The sequence below is a fragment of the Salmo salar genome, chromosome ssa27 (assembly GCF_905237065.1).
Source record: "Salmo salar chromosome ssa27, Ssal_v3.1, whole genome shotgun sequence".
In the NCBI taxonomy this organism is placed as follows: domain Eukaryota; kingdom Metazoa; phylum Chordata; class Actinopteri; order Salmoniformes; family Salmonidae; genus Salmo; species Salmo salar.
Genome location: NC_059468.1, coordinates 9248103 through 9275021, shown reverse-complemented (window position 1 = coordinate 9275021; position 26919 = coordinate 9248103). Strand labels below are relative to the sequence as shown.

At 41.6% G+C, this 26919-nt stretch overlaps 1 protein-coding gene across 1 annotated transcript; it reads right to left on the bottom strand.

The window, feature by feature from the left end:
• LOC106588441 (neuronal pentraxin-2-like) lies at positions 1-26919 on the bottom strand. The gene is made up of 6 exons (XM_014177446.2): positions 26870-26919; positions 8403-9491; positions 5987-6650; positions 4609-4859; positions 3356-3535; positions 1-2334 (listed from the first exon to the last, which is right to left on the bottom strand). Exons 2-6 carry the CDS (start codon positions 9195-9197, stop codon positions 2125-2127), a joined length of 2100 nt encoding a protein of 699 aa, XP_014032921.1. The 5' UTR covers positions 9198-9491; positions 26870-26919; the 3' UTR covers positions 1-2124.

Here is a 26919-nt window from a genome sequence, read left to right as displayed (position 1 = left end):
ATATGCAATAATTTTATTCAAAATCTTGATTGTATTTAAACATATTTAACAGAGTTAATGCATGTATTCCTCATTTAAGTTTTACAATTCATTTGACATTTTTGGCTTACACACAAAGGAAAGGGACTTTTGACCAAACACACAAGAATGAATAAATAAAAGGTTGTTCAATATTTACAGACAAGAAGGAAAAAAAATCTATTGAGTGTGTCTTTATGTACAGATTAAAATGTATACCAAAGGCGAGATTAAGCAAACTTTATGGAAGCAACATAGATCCTGGTTATACAACTGCGTTCAATGCTATGTTTAACCTGAATTATATCTAGTTGTATTAGCATTCATTAATCAATAGTATTTATTATTTGTAACAAATGAGAAACATAATTTATTTTTATTTTTTTACCTCACATACATTTGGCCCACTAAAAGGAAAATGGGAGCATGGGTTTTTAATGCTCAACTTGGCATTATAAACTCATATAAAACAATCCAGACCACTATGTCCTCTCACAAAGGTGCATTAACAAATATCTACAAATGTAACACACTGTAATTGTTGTAATGACTATTAGTGGTCAGGGGGCATGTCCAGCCAAGTTCTATACTATCACCATGGCAACCGCAGATGACCCTTTTACGATCAGTGTTCATGTAATTCAATGAGACATAGCCAATCTGAGCTTAATAGCCTACAGTGAAATGGGGGTGAGTAAGCAAATACAATTGAATAAATTCCTAATTTGAATGCTTTACAGACAGAAAAGGGATGACCATAGTGAAAGGATAGACAAAGGAAAGGATGTTTTGTTGTGTAAAATGCCTTATATTTACAAAAAAAGAAATGGTTGGTATTTGTTTAAGTAATTTGACAGTTGATATTCAAGACAGGCTATATTTTTATCTATTTTTATAAGCATTTTACATGCATAAAAAAAACATAGGACCCAATGAATAAAAACCAACATTCGATGAGGTTGACTTTGATATAAGTATTTTAGAGCATTACAGAATTTTCTTTCTTCCCCAAGCTGTTTTGAGTGCATGTGCATTCGTGTGTGAATGTATTTAAGAGGATGTGTACGCTATGACAACGCGGAAATAGTCTGGAGCTCGATCAGAGCTCTACCTGTCAGGTAAATCTTACTGTAAACCACAAGATACAATGGAGATGTCAGCATTACCGTAGACCTCTTGACAGGCAGTTAACCTGTATTTATGCGGGCTCATGTCCACAACTTCAACTCAGGTGTTTCATAAAAACCCGGCAGCCATTTCAGACACACTGATAAGAAATACAATCCAGTTGAATGTTGATCAGTTGATATTTGTAGAGCTAAATTCATCAGAAAAATAAAATGGAATGTTTACCAGTTGCACGTGTGTACAACACAGTAGTAAAAAAATAGTCCTCTAACATTTGTGTGTGAAAGGTGGAGTTGGGACAGGCTAAAATCCCCCCCCCCCCCAACAAAACTAAAACCATAGATAAGATCCTCCATCATCATGTACAAAAAATACAATGTAGTACCTCACATTCATCACATTCAATCATCAAACCATTATCAATGTCTTTTATCTCATACACTTGCCATCTGTGTGGCTGTTTAGAGCGCCTTTAGTTTGTTCATTCCATATGGTCCACAGTTGGTTTATGAGCATTCTGCCTCAGTGCGTTCCTTTTAGTCACTGGCATCGTCCTGCTCGCCAGCCAAAAACAGAAAGACGAACCGGCATAATATGTCCCAGTAAAATGTTATGATTCTTTGAACACCTGACTGATGAAGGGCTTTACTAAGGCCGAGGCATACATGGGTGGACTCATTTAAAGACAGGGAATCCCATTACCGGTATTGGATCCAGGGAGCAGCAGCGGTCATGGCCATTCAGTTAAATCCAGCCTTTGCTCTTTTAAAGTCTTCCCAGTTCCTCGGCCCAGCGAGGGGGAAGGCAGAACAGAGAGGAAAGGGATGGCAAAATTGCAGAATGGCTAAGGACCAGCCTGGTTTGTTGCTAAGGGCCTGTCATGTGTCTGCAGCGTAGTGCACAGAGCCCTGCTGCCACACCAGACAGCTCGTTAAATAACATCAGGGGCCATTTTTATGAGGCAGAGTGTGGTAGTCCTTAGTGGCAGGGGTCGAAGGGGTATTTGGTGACCCCACCGTGAAGCTCGACCACTGCCTCTGTCCAGGAGATGAGGTCACCCGCCAGGTGACCTCCGCAGGAAGCCTGGCTATAGATTTCGTTGGGTGTGAGAACGCGGGACCACAACTGGAGGTCTGACATCTCGCCCACGAAGGACTGGGTGGCGTCAAATCGGCCACCTAGGGTATCCTGTTAGGAAAGCACAGGGTAATTGTTAAGGCTAAAGGCCCACAAAATATGTAAAAGTACTAGATGTACCACAATGAAAGATCAATACACAAGTATTTAAACAGAATTGTCTCGTCTGAGTTTTCCACCTTTATCCCCTTCAAAGCAAGGTTGGTTAACCGCCAACAACGTTCTAAAACTAGGCTGTTCAGATCAATCAACCTCCGTACTTCAACCATTTCATGGCCTAGTCTTATGGTAACTTTTTATTTGTGGCCTAAATCATCAGTCACTTCCTGGAACTCGCTAGACATGACATTTGAGCCCTGGTCAGAGTGGATCTCCCAAGGAAGACCAAACTGAGTGATGAATTTGAAGCATTAGCAACAGTTTAAGCTGTAATATGATTCAGAGGGATCAGTCATTTTACATTTAACAGATGCTCCAACCTGGACTCAGGGGTAGACGTAACATAGTAAATGTAAATCTGGGACACTCCAATTAGTTTGACATGTTACATTTCGTATAGTATGAATTCATTTGTGGATGTCCATCATCCATTTCATATGATATGTTATGAATTTCAATTCATATGATATGTTGTGGCTAAAGTTAGCTAGGTGGCTAAAGCTAACATCAGCTAGGTGGCTATCATTAGCTAGGCTATGGGTTAGGGTTAGGGGAAGGGTTAGCTAACATGCTAGTAGTTGCAAAGTAGCGAAAAACTAGTAAGTTGTTGCTTATTAGCTAAAACGCTAAAGTTGATTTCCAAGCTTAGTTTTTGGCAATAGCCTGTGTCTTCTCAGGACACAACTAAATGATAATCATCTTTAACATGATTGTATTAACAGCTTTTTGTCTTCTGCAAAGCCTAAAAATCACCTAACAGGCAATTGTGACAGGCAATTCCCTGCTGGTAACATTTGGAGGCACCAGTGGGATCCAGTACTGCTGTTTGAAATTTCAGTTCCTATCCCAGTGTTTATGTGTTCTTCAGAACCTTGAGAATGCAAATTCATAGAGAGAAAATGTATAGTTGTACCTGTTCTTGGCCCAGAATAAAGACTCCACCAGGCTTGATGGGATGCCATGCAGATAGGTTCTCTCCAGACCCCCTTTTAACACCATCCTGGAAGGCCTCCCAATGCCCATCGTGTGTTGACCATGTCATGCACAGGTGGTGCCACTTCCCATCCGTCATTGCCATGGGCAATGTCACTGCCTGTGCAGAGAAATAGAGTCACTGGCTTGATTAACTAATTGCATGATTGGCTGATTGATTGATTGATTGGCTCAATCCAAAGAGTCTAAACAAAATATTTCCGTGAGAGAAAAGGGCAAAGTTCTGTTCGGAGAAAGAGATTATTACTAGGTTAATTGATTGGTTTATTGGCTGACTGTAGTCTCATTGTCTTGGACATTTTGAAAAAATTCAACACAAATATTGTTTTTTAGGGAGATATTTTATGAAAGATTTGTCCGGTTTTGTGAATAGGTACTTATAGCCATCACATTTCAAGTAATGTAATTTCTTTCCTTTTGTGACAGCTCATAACAACATAGCATTCAGGTGCCATAGCTAGGCATCTCTCAGGTTGAACCACCAAATCTCCTCTTGTCTAGGAGAAACCCTGACTCATGCACAGGTATAGTATGGGCCCGGACCATGTGTCTATCCCCGCATCCACCCTGTCATGGGATGCCTCTCCACATGACTGTGCTAGGTAAGCTGCTTGCCCTTTGCCCTGAGGTCTTATTCCATTAGGGAGGATGATAGATGAGGACAGGGCCACTGTCTCTAAGGGGGAAAGACAGGGTGAGCGCAGGATCCAGGTGAACTGTAACTGTCACAATTGCCTCCTGCCTCGTTCCTTGAGGACAGGAGATAAATCTGGTGCCTGATTGGGTGAGAATGGAGTCACCTGCCACTGAAGTGTAAGCTTGCTTGCCTTGAGGTGATTGATTTTCCACTTGTGCTGCCAATGGGACAACTGACTGATAACATCAGCTTACTTAAAATGTTGATAAAAATGTTCAAACACTCCTTGCCAGAACCTGTTTTTGCTTTGTTATTATGGGGTATTGTGTGTAGATTGATGAGGGGGGGAAAAAATGATTTAATCAATTTTAGAATAAGGCTGTAACATAACAAAATGTGGAAAAAAATCAAGGGGTCTGAATACTTTCCGAATGCACTCTATGTGTGTAAGAAGTGAGAATATACAGTATATCTTCACAAATTGGTCACTAGGGGAACAATGTGAAAATATGCAAAATATGCAATCCTGCTCTTACATTGTCGTTGACCAGTAGTTCCATGGGGTTGTTGCCCCATTCGATCAGAACCAGTTCGTTGGCCTGTCCCGGGACAGAGTAGGAGAAGGGCGTGCCGAGGCCAGGCCCTGATCCCCCTTTTATCCAGAGGCAGACAGTGAGGGCGAAGATTTCAATGAGTAGGGTCTTCTTTATCCTTCCATACATGTAGTTAGTGCGCATAGGGAAGCCAATCTGGAAAGCATCCGGACTCTTTGGCTTTTTCCGGGTACCTGTTGGAATACAAAACAGGAAAATATGAGCAACGAACAGCTGAGGTGTGAAATGAAAGTAATTTGCCAGTGTCTGTGTTCTTCGAAGGCCAGCATCCCGGAGTCGCCTCTTCACTGTTGACGTTGAGACTGGTGTTTTGCGGGTACTATTTAATGAAGCTGCCAGATGAGGACTTGTGAGGGGTCTGTTTCTTAAACTAGACACTCTAATGTACTTGTCCTCTGGCTCAGTTGTGCACCGGGGCCTCCCACTCCTCTTTCTATTCTGGTTAGAGCCAGTTTGCGCTGTTCTGTGAAGGGAGTAGTACACAGCATTGTACGAGATCTTCAGTTTCTTGGCAATTTCTCGCATGGAATAGCCTTCATTTCTCAGAACAAGAATAGACTGAGTTTCAGAAGAAAGTTCTTTGTTTCTGGACATTTTGAGCCTGTAATCGAACCCACAAATGCTGATGCTCCAGATAATCAACTAGTCTAAATAATGCCAGTTTTATCGCTTCTTTAATCAGCACAACAATTTTCGGCTGTACTAACATAATTGCAAAAGGGTTTTCCAATGATCAATTAGCCTTTTAAAATGATAAACTTGGATTAGCTAACACAAGGTGTCATTGGAACACAGGAGTGATGGTTGCTGATAATAGGCCTCTGTACGCCTACGTAGATATTCCATAAAAAATCTGCCGTTTCCAGCTACAATAGTCATTTACAACATGAACAATGTCTACACTGTATTTCTGATCAATTTTATGTTATTTTAATGGACAAAAAATGTACTTTTCTTTAAAAAACAAGGACATTTCTAAGTGACCCCAAACTTTTGAATGGTAGTGTATATGTTTTTTTAAAACCTTTATTTAACTAGGCAAGTCAGTTAAGAACAAATTCTTATTTACAATGACGGCCTACCCCGGCCAAACCCAGACGATGCTTGGCCGGTTGTGCACCGCCCTATGGGACTCCCAATCATGGCCGAATGTGATACAGACTGGATTCAAACCAGGGACTGTAGTGGCGCCTCTTGCACTGACTATATCTGTACCTGCAGCTACAACTTAGAATACATGATATCAATCGGAAAAGAGTATAGAATGGCAAAGTGGGTTATTATCAGAGAGTTTCAATACCAGGGTTAGAGTTCCTGTGGTTAAGGTGGCTCAGCACAGTTTCCAGCTTGTTGTGTCCACGGCCAAGAGGTAATGGAGCTGGTGGCTTGCTGTTATAGGCTGGACGAGGACGATGGGCATGGTCGTCATTGCCATGGTGATCATCACCGTTTTCACGGTGGTCATCGTGAAGATCATCGTGGTGTTCGTCGTGATGATCATCGGGATGGTCGTCATGGTGATCGCCATGGTGGTCGTTATGGTGGGTGTCATGGCGGCCGTGGCTACGATCATAATGGCGGTCATAGTGTCGGTCATAGTGATGGTCATCATGGTGACTGTTTTGACGGTTGTTGTGGCGGTTGTTGTAGCGGGTTGGGGTGGGGGTGGGGGTGTGGGCGTCGTGATAGTCATCGTGGTGATCGTCGTGGTGACCGGGCCCATGGTGGTCATCGTGATGATCGTCATGGTGGTCATCGTGGTGACCAGTTTCATGGTGGTCGTCGTGGTGGTCGTCCGGATGGTCATCGTGGTGGTCGTCATGGTGGTCATCGTGGTGGTCGTCATGGCGACCATAATCATGATGCCCACCGTAGTGATTGTTGAGCTGCTTCTCAAGTGCATTGATTTTACGTTGCAGGAGGTCTCTCAGTGAGCTTGAATAGGAGCTGGAGGAATTCCTGGCCTGGAGAAAGAGAGAGAATTAATAATAGTTATAATAGGAAATGTTTGCATACCTTATTATTAGTCCATGTGCTTGGTTATTAACACTTTCTGGGGCATATCCATGGTAATTTATTTCCATAATAGGACTTTTAAAGAGCTGTTTTTTTTGTTTGATTTTTAGACACCTCTTCTACTTCAGCCCATTCTGGGTTGCTTACTTCGGCCATATTGTGCTGCCCCTAATCTCTCCAAGTGGGCAGATAAATGAAAAACTAATAAAGCCAGCTCCTCCCTCCCTGGAAAACCTCCTTCCTTCCCTCCCTCCCTCTACTTCTGTCAGTGTCTCTGATCAAATCCGGCTTTACTCAGTGCCAGAGCACACCAAGATTATTAGCTCATCACCATGGATGATGCTAATTGGCATTGAAGGTGTCTAGAACCCTGCAACACTTGGAAACCGGTTCGTGGCATAGATATCCTGTTATGTGACGGAACTCCAATCTCAGCTGTACTGTCGTTGTCTAACACCCTCAAGGCGAAGGTTTCTGTGTCACCCTTTCTATGAACCACCAGTGTTATGTGTTATTAATGAGTGCATAGGCTATAAGTCTATCTGATGTCTTATAGCAAGAATATTTGATAACAGTTTATTTTTAGAGCCTGACAAATATATCGTTTCATTTATATTATTGGCCAATATTGGCCTTTTACCGACATATCAGTATAGGCCATAAACAACATTCAATAAATGGGGTGAAGAAAGTGAATCTCAATGTTATCTGAACACTTACGGCTATTCTCATGGTCATTATTGTCACAATGTAAGCAATCAACATTTGAAGCAAATTTTTTGGACAACTGCTCTTTTGGTTGGCAATTTAAGAGAACTCAGTGTGAAAAATGTTAACTTTTAATTCTCCCTGCTGTAAAACACTATATCGGTCAGCATCTACTTTCTATGAACCCCCTGTATGAATAAGTGTTATTAATGCCTACACTCTTAGAAAAAAATGGTTCCAAAAGGGCTCTTCGTCTGTCCCCATAGGAGACCCCTTTTTGGTTATGTAGAACCCTCTGTGTAAAGGGTTCTACATGGAACTCAAAAGGGTTCTACCTGGAACCAAAAATAGTTCTTCAAAGGGTTCTCTTATGGGGACAGCGGAAGAACCCTTTGAAGTTCTAGATAGCACCTTTTTGTCTAAGACTGTATATCAAGTCTTATAGCAAGTCTTACAATTCATTATGGAGTGCTAGAATCACTTTAAGCGAATTGATACCACAGCTGGTTCATAATGAGAAACAGAATTCATTAGAATAAAAAAATAATCTTTCATAATCCCCAAAAAATAGTGGTCAATTAAGTTGGATTTTTGTATCTACAAAGGAACTTCATTAATGCATGGGAAAATTAAGAGTAAAAACAAAAACTGTATTTAGTTGGTTGTTAGTGTCAATGGTCATATGTCATACAATCACTCAACAGGACCCTCTCCCAGGCTTCATGAATTCCCATTGCATTAGTGCAAGACTGCTCTATGGTGAGAGTCAGGATAATTAACTGATCAATTTAGGTCTTCATACGCACACACATGGATGGAACTTGGGCTGAAAAAGAGAAAGCCGGAACGCCCTTTGTCGTGCTTAATTTCAGGTCAGTGGCAAGACAAACAGTGGCCCCGTAGTGATGCATAAAATGACCTCTATTCACACAAAGGGCAAATAAGCTTCCTATCCCTTTTCCTACCCATCCTTTGATCCTGTTCCCACTCACCTGCAAGTTCTCCAGCCTCTCCTTGAGTGTCTGTAGCGTTTTCCTAGTCTGCTCAGGGGAGAAGGCCCCATGCTTGCTCCCAGAGTTATCCTTCCCTCGGTGGTGTGGGTCTGATCGGTGCCCATTGTTCAGTGGGTAGTGTGGGTCCCCGTGGTGGTCAGTGTCATGGTAGGAGTGATGCGAGCTCGGGTGATGGGAGTTGTGACGCGCGGGTCCATGGTGGTCGTCGTGATGGTCATCGTGATGACCCACCCCCCGGCCAAAGCCCTCACAGAGGGTCAGCTTGGCAGTCAGTTCCCTGATCGTCTCCCGCTGGTCTAAGATGGTCTCCTTTTGCCGCACCAGGCTCTCACGAAGGTGCAAGATGGTGGATTTGGCCTCGTCTGATATTCCTATCCCCATTCCCATTCCCATCGGCCTCCTGCCGTTACCATTGGGCGCCCCTGCAGCAGGTCCATGATGCCCATTACTGCTGGGTCTGTCGTGGACAGGTCCATGTGCTGCCCCACCTGATGTGAAGCAGTTGGGGTCTGTGTCCGCTGGAATTGGGGTGCAAACAAACTTGGGCTGGGCTCCATAGTCATAGTCTAATCCCGGCAAACTAACAACAGCCATTGAGGAAGATATGAGAGTATAGAGGAGTAGAGAAAAAAGAGGGAAAGAGGGTAGGATGAAACCTGGAAGTACTCCACCCCAACGCATTTGCCCTGTAGACAAAAGCATCAGGGGTGGGATGGCGTGGTCGGCCATCTTTCGTCGACGTCTCGCTTCTCTCATGTCAAGGGAGACTGTCATTTGGGGCGGCTGGCAAGTTGATTTGACACATGGCAAAAACAATCCCAAAATCCCCTGTCCAACAGGGTCAATTCCTTCGAGAAGTATTCCAGCACGCAGGGCCTTGTCTCTCTGCTAAAGCTGTTAGTGCTTCATCACCGTGTCGATGTATCAAACAATGCACGTTGGCTCCATAACGGGATTAATGGCTGTTGAAGTGTCCGCCTCCAGGTGATCCCTCTTGGCACAGTGTGCCTCTTGTGTTCGGCAGCCAAACGAATCCGTTTAAAGCCGTCTTCTATCCATCCATCTCATCTGGAAGGAAAAGACAAGGGCGTTAAAAGTCATTCATTGGAAATACTAAGGCTTGGGAAATATGAATTATTTCAAACCTTATGCTATCACTTTAGTGAATAGACAACAACAGCAACATACGAGGGCATGATCAGAAGTACATTGATTTACTGAACAGTACAGAGCAATGGGATGGCGATGACAGGACGCGAGCAGAGCAGCGGTGGGGAGTAATGGAGCTAGGATCATAAGCAATTCAACTCCAATTATTTAGCCAATCAGTCACCGCTATTGGTTTTCAACGAGCCAGCAATGGCTTGGAGTGAATGACGCCAACAGCTGAGAACCCCCCTGGGCAGTGTAATTCCATTACAAGGCAGCCAGCAGGATGCAGTTAATGAATGATGGTTTTCATTTTCATGTGGACAGACAGGCAGTTTACTATGCAGAGTTTGGAGGTTATTCATACTGGAACAACGGGAACAGTTGTCTGAGACACGGGGATACCACTAAATAAAACATATTGAAAGAGACACAAATAGTCCTCGTGTTATTGAGGAGGTGTGTACAGACTAGGATAGCACAGTAGCCCTGAGTTACAATGTACAGTAATGGGAAAGAACTGCTCTTGATCAGGGATATAGTAGAATGCTGCTGATGCCCCTTTTTATCTGGGGAACAGCATTTAACAATTAGCATTGTTAGCGTTAATATTTATGTCTTTTGTAACGTGTAGTCAGAGATTGACGTCCATCAAACCACCCGACTGCAAACAATTCTAAGAGTAGGTATAAAGCCTCAACTAATCCAACAGTTCCTGAATAGAGGGTCAGTGAGGAAAAACCAGGAGAAGGTAACAGATTTCTCAAGGACACTGCCTAATAAGCCTCTTACCCATCCCCATGGCGATCATCAATTCACCACACCTACCGATAGGCCTAGGCCTGCATCTTAAAATATAATCCCCAGTCCTATATTTTCATCAGATTATTGAGAGTCGATTGATTTGTCACATTAGTCATTCTTAATCCGATGTATTTAAAGGTAGTCTCAGCGAAATGACGTTGCCACAAGCAGCACCACAGCTATTGAGATGGGCGAGAGGCGGCACTTCGCTCTCACACAGTAGCCACGGGACCAAAAGAGCAGAGAAGTTGAGCCTCGCGCTTCAACGCTCTTTGTTGTTGCGGAAATTGACCCACTATGCTGTTTACTTTCTGCATCTACATCACATCACGGAGTATACCTTTAATCGGATACAGTATATTCTGAATAATACATAAAACACACTTTTATCAAGTTGGCAATTCTTGATATGTCTGCATGCTGTATTTCAACTTCTACAGTGGATTAAAAAAATAAAAAATGTGGTAGAATAAACGGAGTAGTTTTCCCCAGCCATGTTTTAATGAGGAATTCGACACTACTGGATGTGTGCAACAGATGTAGCGCATGGATGACACATTCATCTGCAAATGAACTCTCCACCATCTGTTTTCACTCCCTTTAACACACTAGCGTAATCAGACATGGCCTTTGAAGCGTTCGTGCGTCACACATGATTCGTGCGTCATCATATTAACAACCACAGGGTTTTTTTGGGTTTCTGAGGTAATATCACTGTTTGGATTACGATGCAGGGTAACACTTTACGTTAACTTGCTCTAAACTTGTATAGTAAGTAATGCTGCAGTTACCCTAGTAACAATATTGTATTAACATGTTCTGATAGTCATTTGGTAATTGCTTTGTAATTACACATTCTGACACCTGTTGTTAAAGCAGTTTTTATTGTCAGACAGGTGGAAATAGGAAGATGTGAAATATCCAAAAACTCCCTTACTAGGTAATTACTAAGCACTTATTAAAGGGATAGACAGTAAAACTTTTCCCTGTAAATGTATCGCATTATACTGGCACAAGAGTTGCCAGATGAATACTGTAATTTTGCTTTACAGCCGTGATGCTGTGATATTTGACGGTATTATTTTCCTTACCGTAAAACATATTACAGCATCCCTTCTGTAAGGGGATGATGTAATGTTTTACAGTTAGGAAAATAGTACCGTCAAATATATGACATCAAAATTACAGTATTAAGCTGGCAACTCTGGTGCCAGTATAATGCTGTAAATGTACAGTGAAATTCTCTCTGAAAGCTACAAAAAAATGTAAGAAAAACAATACATTTGTGCATAAAATATATTTATTCAAATTGGTAATAACATTAGCAGAATATACAACAGAAGTAAGAACAGTTAACACATATTTAAACAAGTAAGAGCATAATTAAAACACTAATTTAAAAACTATATTTTGTGTGGGGTGTGGGGGAAAGAGAGACAAAGAGAGAGAGGGAGGTGGAGTTAAAACTGGGATTGGGTACAATCCTAGATCTATGGTAATCAGCAGTGAAACACAACAGGACAGTTTGGGCAGGAGAGCATCCAGGAGAGAGAAGTCAGCGCAGCATCGTGTGTTCCTCATGGGGCGCCGTAACAATCCTCAGTTTTGATTTGTCAGCTCTTCTCACCCCTAAGACAAGCATAGAAAAAGAAAGAATAGAATGAGAGACAGGGCTGGTAGTCTGTGGGTAAAAAGATAGGTGAACAAGGGACTTATCAAGCAGGTGTTCTGTGTGTGTGTGTGTGTGTGTGTGTGTGTGTGTGTGTGTGTGTACTTACCTTGAGAACAGCTGTCTTCCTCTGGGCCACCTTGTCATGTCATTTGTCCCATCTTCAGGGTTCATCATCTTGGGTGGATCCGAACCAAAACAGCCATATATCCAATATAGCTTATGAAATCAATTGAGGCATTGAACAAATACAAATAAGACAGCTACATATACAGTTGAAGTCGGAAGTTCACATACACTTAGGTTGGAGTCATTAAAACTCATTTTTCAACCACTCCACAAATTTCTTGTGAACAAACTGTAGTTTTGGCAAGTCGGTTAGGACATCTAGTTTGTGCATGACACAAGTAATTGTTCCAACAATTGTTTACAGACAGATTATTTCCCTTATAATTCACTGTATCACAATTCCAATGGATCAGAAGTTTACATACATTAAGTTGACTGTGCCTTTAAACAGCTTGGAAAATTCCAGAAAATAATGTCATGGCTTTAGGAGCTTCTGATAGGCTAATTGACATCATTTAAGTCAATTGGAGGTGTACCTGTGGATGTATTTCAAGGCCTATCTTCAAACGTAGTGCCTCTTTGCTTGACATCATGGGAAAATCAAAAGAAATCAGTCAAGACCTCAGAAAAAAAATTGTAGACCTCCACAAGTCTGGTTCATCCTTGGGAGCAATTTCAAATGCCTGAAGGTACCACGTTCATCTGTACAAACAATAGTATACAAGTATAAACACCATGGGACCACACAGCCATCATACCGCTCAGGAAGGAGACGCGTTCTGTCTCCTAGAGATGAACGTACTTTGGTGCGAAAAGTGCAAATCAATCCCAGAACAACAGCAAAGGACCTTGTGAAGATGCTGGAGGAAACAGGTACAAAAGTATCTATATCCACAGTAAAACGAGTCCTATATAAACATAACCTGAAAGGCCGCTCTGCAAGGAAGAAGCCACTGCTCCAAAACCGCCATAAAAAAGACAGACTATGGTTTACAACTGCACATGGGGACAAAGATCGTACTTTTTGGAGAAATGTCCTCTGGTCTGATGAAACAAAAATAGAACTGTTTGGCCATAATGACCATCGTTATGTTTGGAGGAAAAAGGGGGAAGCTTGCAAGCCGAAGAACACCACCCGAACCGTGAAGCACAGGGGTGGCAGCATCATGTTGTGGGGGTGCTTTGCTGCAGGAGGGACTGGTGCACTTCACAAAATAGATGGCATCATGAGGAAGTAAAATTATGTGGATATATTGAAGCAACATCTCAAGACATCAGTCAGGAAGTTAAAGCTTGGTCGCAAATGGGTCTTCCAAATGGACAATGACCCTAAGCATACTTACAAAGTTGTGCATACTTACAAAATGGCTTAAGGACAACAAAGTCAAGGTATTGGAGCAGCCATCACAAAGCCCTGACCTCAATCCCGTAGAAAATTTGTGGGCAGAACTGAAAAAGCATGTGCGAGCAAGGAGGCCTACAAACCTGACTCAGTTACACCAGCTATGTCAGGAGGAATGGGCCAAAATTCACTCAATTTATTGTGGGAAGCTTGCGGAAGGCTACCAAAAATGTTTGACCCAAGTTAAACAATTTAAAGGCAATACTACCAAATACTAATTGAGTGTATGTAAACTTCTGACCCACTGGGAATGTGATGAAAGAAATAAAAGCTGAAATAAATCATTCTCTCTACTATTATTCTGACATATCACATTCTTAATAAAGTGGTGATCCTAACTGGCCTAAAACAGGACATTTGTATTAGGATTAAATGTCAGGAATTGTAAAAAACTGAGTTTAAATTATTTGGCTAAGGTGTATGTAAACTTCTGACTTCAACTGTATGTCACACAGGGTTGTGACAGCTAAGGAGAACACTGTCCCGGTGTTGTTACCATTCATGCTCTCCTCATTGAGTAGACTGTATCACAGTGACATCAAGATGGCTACCAATATTAGTTCTTTTTTGTGTAGGCTGCTATCCTACTTGAAATATAATCCTGGGAGGAAAATAAATTGTCTATGCAACTAGCTACCTCCGGTGACACTGTGATAGAGCTGCCCAGTGGTTGGCAGGCATCTTGACACAACACTATGGGTCTCATCCAATGGTCATGTCTTTTGAATTGCTAACAACAAGCAATTTCTCTGTAGTAATAGTGAAAACATAATGGGTCCCGCATCTGTGCTCAGTTTATTCTCTATTGCACTGAGGCTGCAGTACAGCAAAGCCTATCATCACAACAATAATTATCTGGCAGATTTTTTCTAGGTCGCACACAGCAAGATATTTACGAGCAATTTAGAGCAGATCGAAAGGGCTTGTGTCAACATTAGCCAGCTAACTAGCTAGCTAGCTAGGTTAGCTAAGAAAACATGCAGCGATTCAATGTTGGTTAGCAATAAAGATACTTACAGTGTATTCAGACCTCTTGACTTCCTCCACATTTTGTTACGTTACAGCCTTGTTCTAAAATGGATTAAATAAAATATTCAGCAATCTACACACAATACCACATAACGACAAAGCGAAAAAAAAGGTTTTACATGTTTTTTAAAACAGAAATACCTTATTTACAAAGGTATTCAGAACCTTTGATATGAGACTCGAAATTGAGCTCAGGTGCATCCTGTTTCCATTGATCATCCTTAAGATGTTTCTACAACTTGATTGGAGTCCACCTGTGGTAAATTCAATTGATTGGACATGATTTGAAAAGGCAGACACCTGTCTATATAAGGTCCCGGAGTTGACAGTGCATGTCAATTCAAAAACCAATCCATGAGGTTGAAGGATTTGTCCATAGGGCTCTGAGACAGGATTGTATTGAGGCACAGATCTGGGGAAGGGTACAATTTTTTTTCTCCCAACAACACAGTGGCCTCCATCATCCTATGAAGAGTCCAACACAGTGGACTCTTCATAGAGCTGGCCGTCTGGCCAAACAGAGCAATCGGAAGAGAAGGGTCTTGGTCAGGGAGGTGACCAAGAACCCGATGGTCACTCTGACAGAGCTCTAGAGTTCCTCTGTGGAGATGGGAGAACCTTGCTGCACTCCACCAATCAGGCCTTTATGGTAGAGTGGCCAGACAGAACCCACTCCTCAGTAAAACACACATGACAGCCCGCTTGGAGTTTGCCAAAAGTCACCTAAAGACTCTCAGACCATGAGAAACAAGATTATCTGGTCTGATGAATGCCAAGTGTCACTTCTGGAGGGAACCTGGCACCATCCCTACAGTGAAGCTTGGTGGTGGCAGCATCATGCTGTGAGATAATCTTTCAGCGGCAGGGACTGGGAGACTAGTCAGGATCAAGGGAAAGATGAACAGAGCAAAAACAGAGAGATCCTTGATGAAAACTTGCTCCAGAGCGCTCAGGACCTCAGACTGGGGCAAAGGTTCACCTTCCAACAGGACAACAACCCTAAGCACACAGCCAAGACAACACAGGAGTGGCTTGGGGACAAATCTCTGATTGTCCTTTGGTGGCCCAGCCAGAGCCTGGACTTGAACCCGATCGCACATCTGGAGAGACCTGAAAATAGCTATACAGCGACGCTACCAATCCAACCTGACAGAGCTTGAAAGGATCTGCAGAGAAGAATGGGAGAAACTCCCCAAACACAGGTGTGCCAAGCTTGTAGCGTAATACCCAAGGAGACTCGAGGCTGTAATCGCTGCCAAAGGTGCCTCAACAAAGTACTGAGTAAAGGATCTGAATTCTTATGTAAATATGAAATTTTCGTTTTTATTTTTTCTACATTTGCAAAAATTTCTAAAAACTGTTTTTGCTTTGTCATTATGGGGTATTGTGTGTAGATCGATGAGGGGAAAAAATGTAATCAATTTTATAATAAGGCTGTAACGTAACAAAATGTGGAAAAAGTCAAGGGGTCTGAATACTTTCCGAAGGCAGTGTATAAACAAGTCAAGGTACCTACCCAGCAGCTGCTGAAAATGTTCTTCCACTTCACAGCAGCTTCAAGAAGATATTTAATAAAATAGTCTGATATTCATGTCTCACCAGACAGCATGAGGTTGGTGCCTGAAACTGATCATTTGAATCTACAGTAGGCCTAAGCTATTACCATAAAGAAGAACAGTAATTTTCTATAACAGTACTTTTTAAGCATTTTACTCATAATTCAGTGCAAGCTACAGCATTGATTCTGTGTAACAGATTTACAGTGTTTTACTGTTGAAATTACAGAAAAGTCTGACAGTGCAATGAGAGATTCTGGCAATTAAGCAGTTTTTCTACTTACCCAGAGTTAGATGAACTTGTGGATACCATTTTTATGTCTCTGCCTGCAGTATGAAGGAAGGCAGCATTGGCTCGGGAAACTACCACTAACTTCCTATATTACTGCACTCAGGTGCGAAGCCGTATCTTAGCGTACCTGTAGACTTCCAGTCATTGCGCTAATGCTAGTTAGCGTTGGTTCGCGAAAGTACCTCTTACTTCCTACATACTGCACGCAGAGACATAAAACTTGTATCAACGAGATCATCTAACTCTGGGTAATCCAACGCACTCTGGATCATCTAACGCACTACCCCTTTACATTATTGTGTAACAACATGCTATTACAATGTTGTTGCTAGAACAAAAAGGGTACATGCCTTAGTAATTTACTTAACCAAGGAATTATATCATTGGTCATTTTACTATAAGTAAGATTTTGGTTGTCACCAGATAATACAATTTACTTAATACAATTGAATATGCCATTATTTGTTACAAAACAGCCATAATCTATAATGTTAGTAATTAAGACTGATGTTTATAGTTTATGAGCAATATTATACTTTGAATTCATGTTGGACGTAACTTCTCACTCTAGATCAAATGCACTATCGACATTAACATCAAGTACTTCTAAAATATATATTCAGAGCCATCATAAAGCAGGTCGTTTTTTGATGACCCTTATCAAGTCTTGCTCAAATCCTCATTATGGCATGTTTTTCTGTTTTTTTATTCCTTTCTGCTCCACTGCTCCTTCACAGAGCAATTACAGTAACACTGACACTTCCTATAAGTAATCTATTCGCTGCCTTTAATTAATAAGTCAATGGAATGACTAAATGTGGGGTAAGTCATTGTTTTGGACGACCAGCTATGCACAAAGAATCCTCCCGAGCCTTGGCAAGTCCAAGTCTTCTGACCAGGAGGGACGTTCCTCCTCCCAAGGTTGACACACTAATAGGATTCCCAGGATTAATACCTGAGGGTGGAGCGGAGGATTGGACCTGGCCTGCTCACCTCAGAAAGTCAAGGCATTGTTTCCATATGTGTAGAATATATAGGATATTTACAGTATTTCACGTTGACTTTCCACAAGGTATGGCTTCCACAACACATTCTCATAAAATAAAATTGTTCAGTATAGGTGCTAAGAATGGTACACAATTTCCTTTAACCTGATTCTAAATGAAAGTTTTAAAACAGTACCACATATCACATCATGGGTATGTATCATATATAATATCAAGGGTATATATTTTGCACGCAAGCTGTGTAGAAAAATAAATACTACTATGAAAATCTGACACTGTATCAAGGCAATGACATGTTCCAATTTAGTTGTACCTTTTTTTCGTCTTTCGCTCTCAACACTTAAAGGACAATTCCGCCATTTTTCAACCTCATATTCTTCATCTCCAGCCCCAAACCAGTGTCTACATATGCGAAAACAGCGCGTTTCTATGATCTGTGGTTAAAAAGATGAGAAGAAAGGTCTTTAAAAAAATGCTTCTCTGTGGCATCACATGTTAGGATTAAAAGTAAAAAAACTGTTCTTTTCAAAACCTGCAATGAGTTTTTAGTCCAAGGGAGGGTATTTTGTTGCTTCCAGTGTCACTGCGAATCTCATAGTGTTTGAAAATCACTGTTTTCAAACTATGTAGGACATTTACAGTGTACCACCGCAGACCTGTCCATCCAAGCAATTAGTAAGATACAGTCTACTATAAGTGGGACCCATGCTGTTTCCAACAAGTGTTTTGTTAACTCGAGTTAAAAAAATTATGTAACAGCAACATGTGTTCAACAGACCGTTCATTTTTGGCGTCAATAAGCACGCTTGCCGATAACGCTTCATAACAATAGGCTGAGCTATGTTAACTTCACTGCAGGGGTTGACGTAAAAGTCTAAAGGTCGTGCCACTGACTCAACCTCAACTGTGACACGATGTGACCGTTTACCTCTGAGCAGCTATCGGGATCCTGTGGGACAGGTCTCTCCGGACTGTACAGTTGTTTACCATGCCTTCAAAAGCTCATTATTAAGTGTGTTAACAATAAAACACAGACACTTAATCTGACCATAGATTAGTTGAAGCTGCAGAAAAGCCCATGTTTCCTTGTAATCCATAGTGGAAAGGAAATGATCTAAAAACAATAACTGCGTTGTTGTCACGTCCTGACCAGTATAAGGGGTTATTGGTTATTGTAGTTTGGTCAGGACGTGGCAGGGGGTATTTGTTTTATGTGGTTCGGGGTGTGTGTTTATGTAGAGGGGTGTTTGGTTAGTGTTTTCCGGGGGTTTTGGGCTATGTTCTATGTTAGTATATTTCTATGTTCTAGTCTAGTCTTTTTAGTTCTATGTTTAGTTTATTGATTTGGCCTTCAATTGGAGGCAGCTGTTCCTCGTTGCCTCTGATTGAAGTTCCTATATAGAGGGGTGTGTTTTGTTTGGGTTTTGTGGGAAGTTGTGATTGCATAGCTGTGTTTAGCCTGTAATCCTGTTCGTTCGTACGTTTTCTTTTCTTAAGTGTTCAAAATAAATATATAATGAGCACTCAACCCGCTGCGCTTTGGTCCACTTACTACAACGGCCGTTACAGTTGCATTACATACTTTCATTCTAAAACACCTTGTGAAATGCAGTACTCTTATGACCAATAGGAAATATCAGCAACAAAGCAATAATTGGTTATGTATCGCCTCGACTATGTAGAGATGTCAAATATTTGAAGGTGCCAAACATATGAGCCTGGGTCAAAGGTCATGTCATGACCTTGACACGAGCATGTGGCCACAAGCCCATCCATAGAAGGCCTTGGACTGGGAAATATGCTTATGTGTCACAGCTGTCGTGGAAGATAGAATGGGACCAAGGCGCAGCGGGTTGCGTGCTCAACATATTTATTATAAAAATGAGAACACCACGAAAAAACAATCAACAAACTAACGACAGGAACAGAGTAGCAGGCTCAACAAAAAGCAGTGCTAACAAATAACTACCCACAAGTGACAAACAAAACACACACCTACTTATAGGACTCCCAATCAGAGGCAACTAGAAACACCTGCCTCCAATTGAGAGTCCAGCACCCAACCTACACATAGAAAAACTAACCTAGAACATACCCATAGAAATACAAACATAAACCAGTGACCAACAAACCCCGTAATACATAAATCAACTACCTTCTGCCACGTCCTGACCAAACTACAATAACAAAATATCCTCTATACTGGTCAGGACGTGACATTATGCTGGTGAATTATCCAGTTAACACAACCAAGGTGATGGTCTGACTTCACACTAAGTTCCCATGGACTCCGTGTACAGTAAAACACTGGTAACTGTCCATGACCACTACAATTGCATTTTATACAGTTGGAGCAGTGGTGGAAAAAGTACTTAATTGCCATACTTGACATACTTTAAAGATACCTTAACAGAAAATGACTCAAGTTAAAGTGAAAGTCACCCAGCAAAATACAATGTGAGTAAAAGTCTAAAAGCACTTAATTTTAAATATACTTCAGTATCAAAAGAAAATGTCATAAAAAAATATATACTTATGTATCAAAAGTAAAAGTACAAATAATTTCAAATTCATTTTACATTTACATTTTAGTCATTTAGCAGACGCTCTTATCCAGAGCGACTTACAAATTGGTGCATTCACCTATAATATCCAGTGGAACAACCACTTTACAATAGTGCATCTAAATCTTTTAAGGGGGGGTTAGAAGGATTACTTTATCCTATCCCAGGTATTCCTTGAAGAGGTGGGGTTTCAGGTGTCTCCGGAAGGTGGTGATTGACTCCGCTGTCCTGGCGTCGTGAGGGAGCTTGTTCCACCATTGGGGTGCCAGAGCAGCGAACAGTTTTGACTGGGCTGAGCGGGAACTGTGCTTCCTCAGAGGTAGGGAGGCGAGCAGGCCAGAGGTGGATGAACGGAGTGCCCTTGTTTGGGTGTAGGGCCTGATCAGAGCCTGAAGGTATGGAGGTGCCGTTCCCCTCACAGCTCCGTAGGCAAGCACCATGGTCTTGTAGCGGATGCGAGCTTCGACTGGAAGCCAGTGGAGAGAGCGGAGGAGCGGGGTGACGTGAGAGAACTTGGGAAGGTTGAACACCAGACGGGCTGCGGCGTTCTGGATGAGTTGTAGGGGTTTAATGGCACAGGCAGGGAGCCCAGCCAACAGCGAGTTGCAATAATCCAGACGGGATGGCAAACCAGACGGCACGGTTTTCCTGTTTTTAATTTACGGATAGTTGGGGACACTCATAATTTACTAATTAAGCATTTGTGTTTAGTGAGTCCGCCAAATCAGAGGCAGTAGGGAGGAGCAGGGATGTTCTCTTGATAAGTGGGTGAATTGGACCATATTCCTGTCCTTGTCACACCCTGATCTGTTTCACCTGTCTTGTGATTGTCTCCACCCCCTCCATGTGTCGCTTATTATCCCTGGTGTATACAGTTGAAGTCGGAAGTTTACATACACCTTAGCCAAATACATTTAAACTCCGTTTTTTACAATTCCTGACATATAATCATAGTAAAACTTCCCTGAATGATATATTTCAGCTTTTATTTCTTTCATCACATTCCCAGTGGGTCAGAATGTACATACACTCAATTAGTATTTGGTAGCATTGCCTTTAAATTCGTTTAACTTGGGTCAAACGTTTCGGGTAGCCTTCCACAAGCTGCCTACAGTCCAGCACCGAGTGAGTCTGCCTACAGTCCGGAACCGAGTGAGTCTGCCTACAGTCCGGAACCGAGTGAGTCTGCCTACAGTCCGGAACCGAGTGAGTCTGCCTACAGTCCGGAACCGAGTGAGTCTGCCTACAGTCCGGAACCGAGTGAGTCTGCCTACAGTCCAGCACCGAGTGAGTCTGCCTACAGTCCGGAACCGAGTGAGTCTGCCTACAGTCCGGAACCGAGTGAGTCTGCCTACAGTCCGGAACCGAGTGAGTCTGCCTACAGTCCGGAACCGAGTGAGTCTGCCTACAGTCCAGCACCGAGTGAGTCTGCCTACAGTCCGGAACCGAGTGAGTCTGCCTACAGTCCGGAACCGAGTGAGTCTGCCTACAGTCCAGCACCGAGTGAGTCTGCCTACAGTCCGGAACTGAGTGAGTCTGCCTACAGTCCGGAACCGAGTGAGTCTGCCTACAGTCCGGAACTGAGTGAGTCTGCCTACAGTCCGGAACCGAGTGAGTCTGCCTACAGTCCAGCACCGAGTGAGTCTGCCTACAGTCCGGAACCGAGTGAGTCTGCCTACAGTCCAGAGCTCCTAGAGTCGCCCTACACTCCAGAGTTCCCAGAGCCCAGTCCAGGGTCTTCAGTGACTGGCCTCAGGCAGAGGTATGCAGTGGGGGTGGTTTGGTCCGGTAGGGGATTAAGGCCTGAGCCTAAGCCACCTCCATTGTAGGAGGTTTGGGGAGGGGGGTGTTAGCACAGGAGCCGGCCTATTTGTTATTGTAGTTTGGTCAGGACGTGGCCGAGGGTATTTGTTGTACATGTTTTTGGTTATATGTTTATATAGAGGGTTATTTTGTGTAGAGTGTTTCTGGGTTTAGTGGTGTATCTATGTAGAAAGGGTATTTGATTTAAGTGGTTCGGGGTTTATTAGATATGTATTTATGTAAGATGGGGTGTTTGATTTAGGTGTTCCAGGTTGTTGGGTATGTTGTATTGTATTTCTAGGGGGCTGGTCTAGTGTTGGATTTCTGTGTTGGCCTGGTGTGGCTCTCAATCAGGAACAGCTGTACATCGTTGTTGCTGATTGAGAGTCATACTTAGGTCGCCTGTTTTCACCTGTTAGTTTGTGGGAGATTGTTCTTGTTTAGCTGTTTACCTGACAAGACTGTCAAGTTCGTTTGTGTTTTTTGGATACGTGTTGTGTTTTTCCTTCTTCACCAATAAAAAGAAGATGCGTGTACATTTCCCCACTGCGTCTTGGTCTTCTACACCCTACGACACCCGTGACACCGTGTTTCACGGTTGGAATGGTGTTTTTCGGCTTGCAAGCCTCCCCCTTTTTCCTCCAAACATAACGATTGTCATTATGGCCAAACAGTTCTATTTTTGTTTCATAAGACCAGAGGAAATTTCTCCAAAAAGTATGATCTTTGTCCCCATGTGCAGTTGCAAACCGTAGTTTGGCTTTTTATGGCGGTTTTGGAGCAGTGGCTTCTTCCTTGCTGAGCGGCCTTTCAAGTTATGTTGACATAGGACTCGTTTTACTGTGGAAATAGATACTTTTTTACCTGTTTCCTCCAGCATCTTCAAAGGGGCCTTTGCTGTTGTTCTGGGATTGATTTGCACTTTTCGCACCAAAGTACGTTCATCTCTAGGAGACAGAATGCGTCTCCTTCCTGAGCGGTATGACGGCTGTGTGGTCCCATGGTGTTTATACTTGCGTACTATTGTTTGTACAGATGAACGTGGTACCTTCAGGCGTTTGGAAATTGCTCCCAACGATGAACCAGACTTGTGGAGTTCTACAATTTCTTTCTTTTTTTCGGAGGTCTTGGCTGATTTATTTTGATTTTCCCATGATGTCAAGCAAAGAGGCTGAGTTTGAAGGTAGGGCTTGAAATACATCCACAGGTACACCTCCAATTGACTCAAACTGTCAATTAGCCTATCAGAAGCTTCTAAAGCCATGACATCATTTTCTGGAATTTTCCAAGCTGTTTAAAGGCACAGTCAACTTAGTCAACTTAGTGTATGTAAACCTCTGAACCTCTAAACAATTGTTGGAAAAATAACATGCATCATTCACAAACTAGATGTCCAAACCGACTTGCCAAAACTATAGTTTGTTAACAAGAAATTTGTGAGTGGTTGATAAATGAGTTTTAATGACTCCAACCTAAGTGTATGTAAACTTCTGATTTCAACTGAATATCCCTGTGTTTCCCATCTCTCTGTGCCAGTTCGTCTTGTATGTTTTTCAAGTCAACCAGCGGTTTTCCCGTACTCCTGCCTTTTCTATTCTCTTTTGCTAATCCTCCCGGTTTTGACCCTTGCCTATTTTTTGGACTCCGTACCCGTCTGCCTTACCATTCTGCCTGCCCTGACCTCGAGCCTGCCTGCCGCTCTGTACCTCTTGCACTCTGAACTGGTTTTGACCTTTTGCCTGTCCACGACCATTGTCTTGCCTACCCCTTTTGGAATGTTTAATAAATATCAAGACTCAAACCATCTGCCTCCTGTGTCTGCATCTGGGCCTCGCCTTGTGCCCTTATAGTCCTGTTAAGCATTCAAAATGTAACGAGTACTTTTGGGTGTCAGGGAAAATGAATGGAGTAAAAAGTACATGATTTTCTTTAGGAATGGAGTGGAGTAAAAGTAAAGGGTGTCAAAAATATAAATAGTGAAGTACAGATACCCCCAAAAAACTATTTAAGTAGTAGTTTAAAGTATTTTTATTTAAGTCCTTTACACAACTGAGTAGGAGCTTTGTAAACTAGCACTATGCAAACCTGACTTGGCACAGTGGAAGATCCCTTTCAAGTGTTTATGTACTGGGGAAATACCTTGTTGTCCAATATATATTTGCTCAGTATTTCAGACAAATCCCCTATTCAGTATCCTAGTCAAGCAATCATCATGATATGATTTTGCATTACAGTCTTAGAAAAAAGGGTTCCAAAAGGGTTCTTCGGCTAGGTTCCAAAAGGGTTCTTCGGCTGTCCCATAAGAGAACCCTTTTGGGATCTATGTACAACCCTTGAGGGAACCCTATTTGAGTCAACGAATATTCATATATGTAAAATATACAAACCGTGCAGAGAGCCTATCCAACTGATAATCTCTTAATAAATGTATATAAACTACTGGAACCAAGACAAAAAAAATAACTGATATTGGCTCAAGGTGAAGGGAATGTTAGAACATAACGAACAAAATTATTGTTAACAAAAATATACGCTTAATCCAGTTTATACAACAGGTGGGTCTAATCCTGGATGCTGATTGGTTATAACCACATTCCAGACGGTGTCTATTCCACAAGTTACCACCGGATAAATCTATGACATTGAAATGATTAATTACTCTGTTCCATCTGACTGTGCAATCCACTGTCTCATCAGCCCAGCCAGGCAATTTATATACTAGATCTACATTGTAAAAAACATCTAGACATTATCTCCCATTTCTTTAAGAGTAGCATTTGTTTTTCAACAGCAGAGATTTTCTATAACCTTGCTGTCCGTCTCTCTGACATTTGCAACATTGTTTCAATATTGAAATTTGATCTCCTATGGTAATGAACAAGTCGGGAGTCGGAACGAGACAGATAGGCTGGCAGATTTTCTCAGCCAGTCAAAATCATGAATCAGCATAATTTTAATGGATGTATACAAAAGAATGTCAATAGGAAAACACAAAATGTGGCTAGTTTTCTGTCATTCCATATTCAGTTTGAAGTGACTGTGTTAGCTGTGCAGTTGGCTACTGTATCTCTTCTGAACAGTGGCCTGAGAGAGCAAATGTTCTATGCCAGGTGAAATCGCACATTAGCTCAATGTTATGTCTTTAAAAAAAATAAAAACAATGAAAATTGCTTAAAACAAACGCAAATGCAGCTACTTTTATGTTATTCTGACTGCACTGTTTGACGTGACTGTGTTAGCCAAAGTTGGCTAGCTAGCAAGCAAAGGATAACAATGTTGCCAGCCATCATGGCAACGGAAACATTTAGAACGAACAACTGGGTTGCGTCCATAGATTTAGAACAAAAGACTTAACAACTGGGTTGCGTCTCTGGCAACCAAACCGATAGAACGAACAACCAGTTAGCTTGGGTAGCAACCCTAGATTTGTGTTGGGACTATGTCTTGTGGAAAGATGAAATAGTATGAATAAATTCATCAAAATAATGTTTTTAATAAAAACATGTCAATCATTATTTGAATATGTTGGTAACCCGTTGTATAAAAGTGATAATTCCCTCGAAGCCGGTGTTTGGAGGATATATTGACACAAAGCAAAACCCGTGCCAATAACATCCTCAAAACACCGGCTTCTCGGGCATTATCACTTAAATAAACTAATGTATAGAATTTATTACACAAGACAAAATTCACATTCTATAGCACAACAGCAAAGTCATGTCTTAAGTTAAAAACTAACAATGACTCAATAATCTATGCCTTCTGGGAATGTTATAAAGTCCAGGAGTTGTGGACGGAGCTGGAAAGTTGGCTGTCAGAATTACAATGTAAATGTACTTTTAATTTGTGTCTGCATATTTCGAGACATGGCATATGAGGGTGCAGTGAGATACCAAATGGGTTGGACGATACTTTTCTTGTCAATCATTTTTTTTTTTTTACGAATACTTAAAAAGTGGAAATCAATCAACCCTCCATCGTTAATACAATGGTAAGGCTTTATTATTTAAATGTTGAAAGTGCATGGGCGATGAAGAGAAACAAAATGGTGCAGTTTAGGGGAGAGTGATCAAGCAGCTGACGATAGGGGTGTGAGCAGGTGGGTCTAGTCAGGGGTGATGTTATGGATGTTGGTGTGCGTCTGTATGTTGTTAATGTTGGGTCTGTTTTGTATTGTAAAAAAAAATGAATCATACCATTTTTTTAAAATGAGGGTTCTTACCTGTAACCAAAAGAGTTCTACCTGGAACCAACAATGGTTCTCTCAAAGGGTTCTCCTATGGGGACAGCCGAATAACCCTTTTAGGTTCTAGATAGTATCAGATGAAGTATGTACAGATGAATGACATTTCAATCTACTTCTCTATTCTATAGCTAGTGAAGCATAATCACAATACCAAAGTACAAACTTGAGAAAAAAATGCAGACAAACAATATTCCAGAAATAACCATACAAATTACCAATAGTAAAGACATAATACAGAATTAAAATCCCAATGCAGCTTGCAAACAAACGTGCACAATTGCAGAAATACAATTGGCTACTCCAAAATAATGAAATAATTCCTAAAGAAGCAGTCACAATTAGTCTATTTGTAATACTTTGTCACGTCAAACTGTTTCAGATCATGCTTCTATATACTGTAGTTAAAATATCACGTATGATCCTATGGAAAATCTCACTATTGTATAATTAATTTACATGGAAAAACCTTTATCCTGTACTTTTCACAAGTTACATATTATAGACATTTGTAGAATTCCAGGTAAGGTGTCTTGACAATTACGTAAAAATTACTAACACTCTAACACACTAATAATACATTGAGTGAGATCAATAAAAGCTATGCCTACAAATTTGAGCATATTGTTTTATACTACCTTTTTCTGACTTCACCAGAAAATAAGAACAGCACCCTACAATTTTGGAGTCATTTACTTTCAATCTGAATGGTTTCTAAAATAGAGTTTTAGCCAGGCTCGATCAACCATTTGGACAGAGCAAAGCAGATTATCCTGAAGGTTAGATTTGTATATTTTAAAACATTTGCAACCATCCCAAGGAGTAATAAATATTTTGGGGGGAGAATAAGTTTCCTTACCTGGTCACAAGCTACAGAGTCCCAAGCTGGTTAGTCCATCCCAAACACTG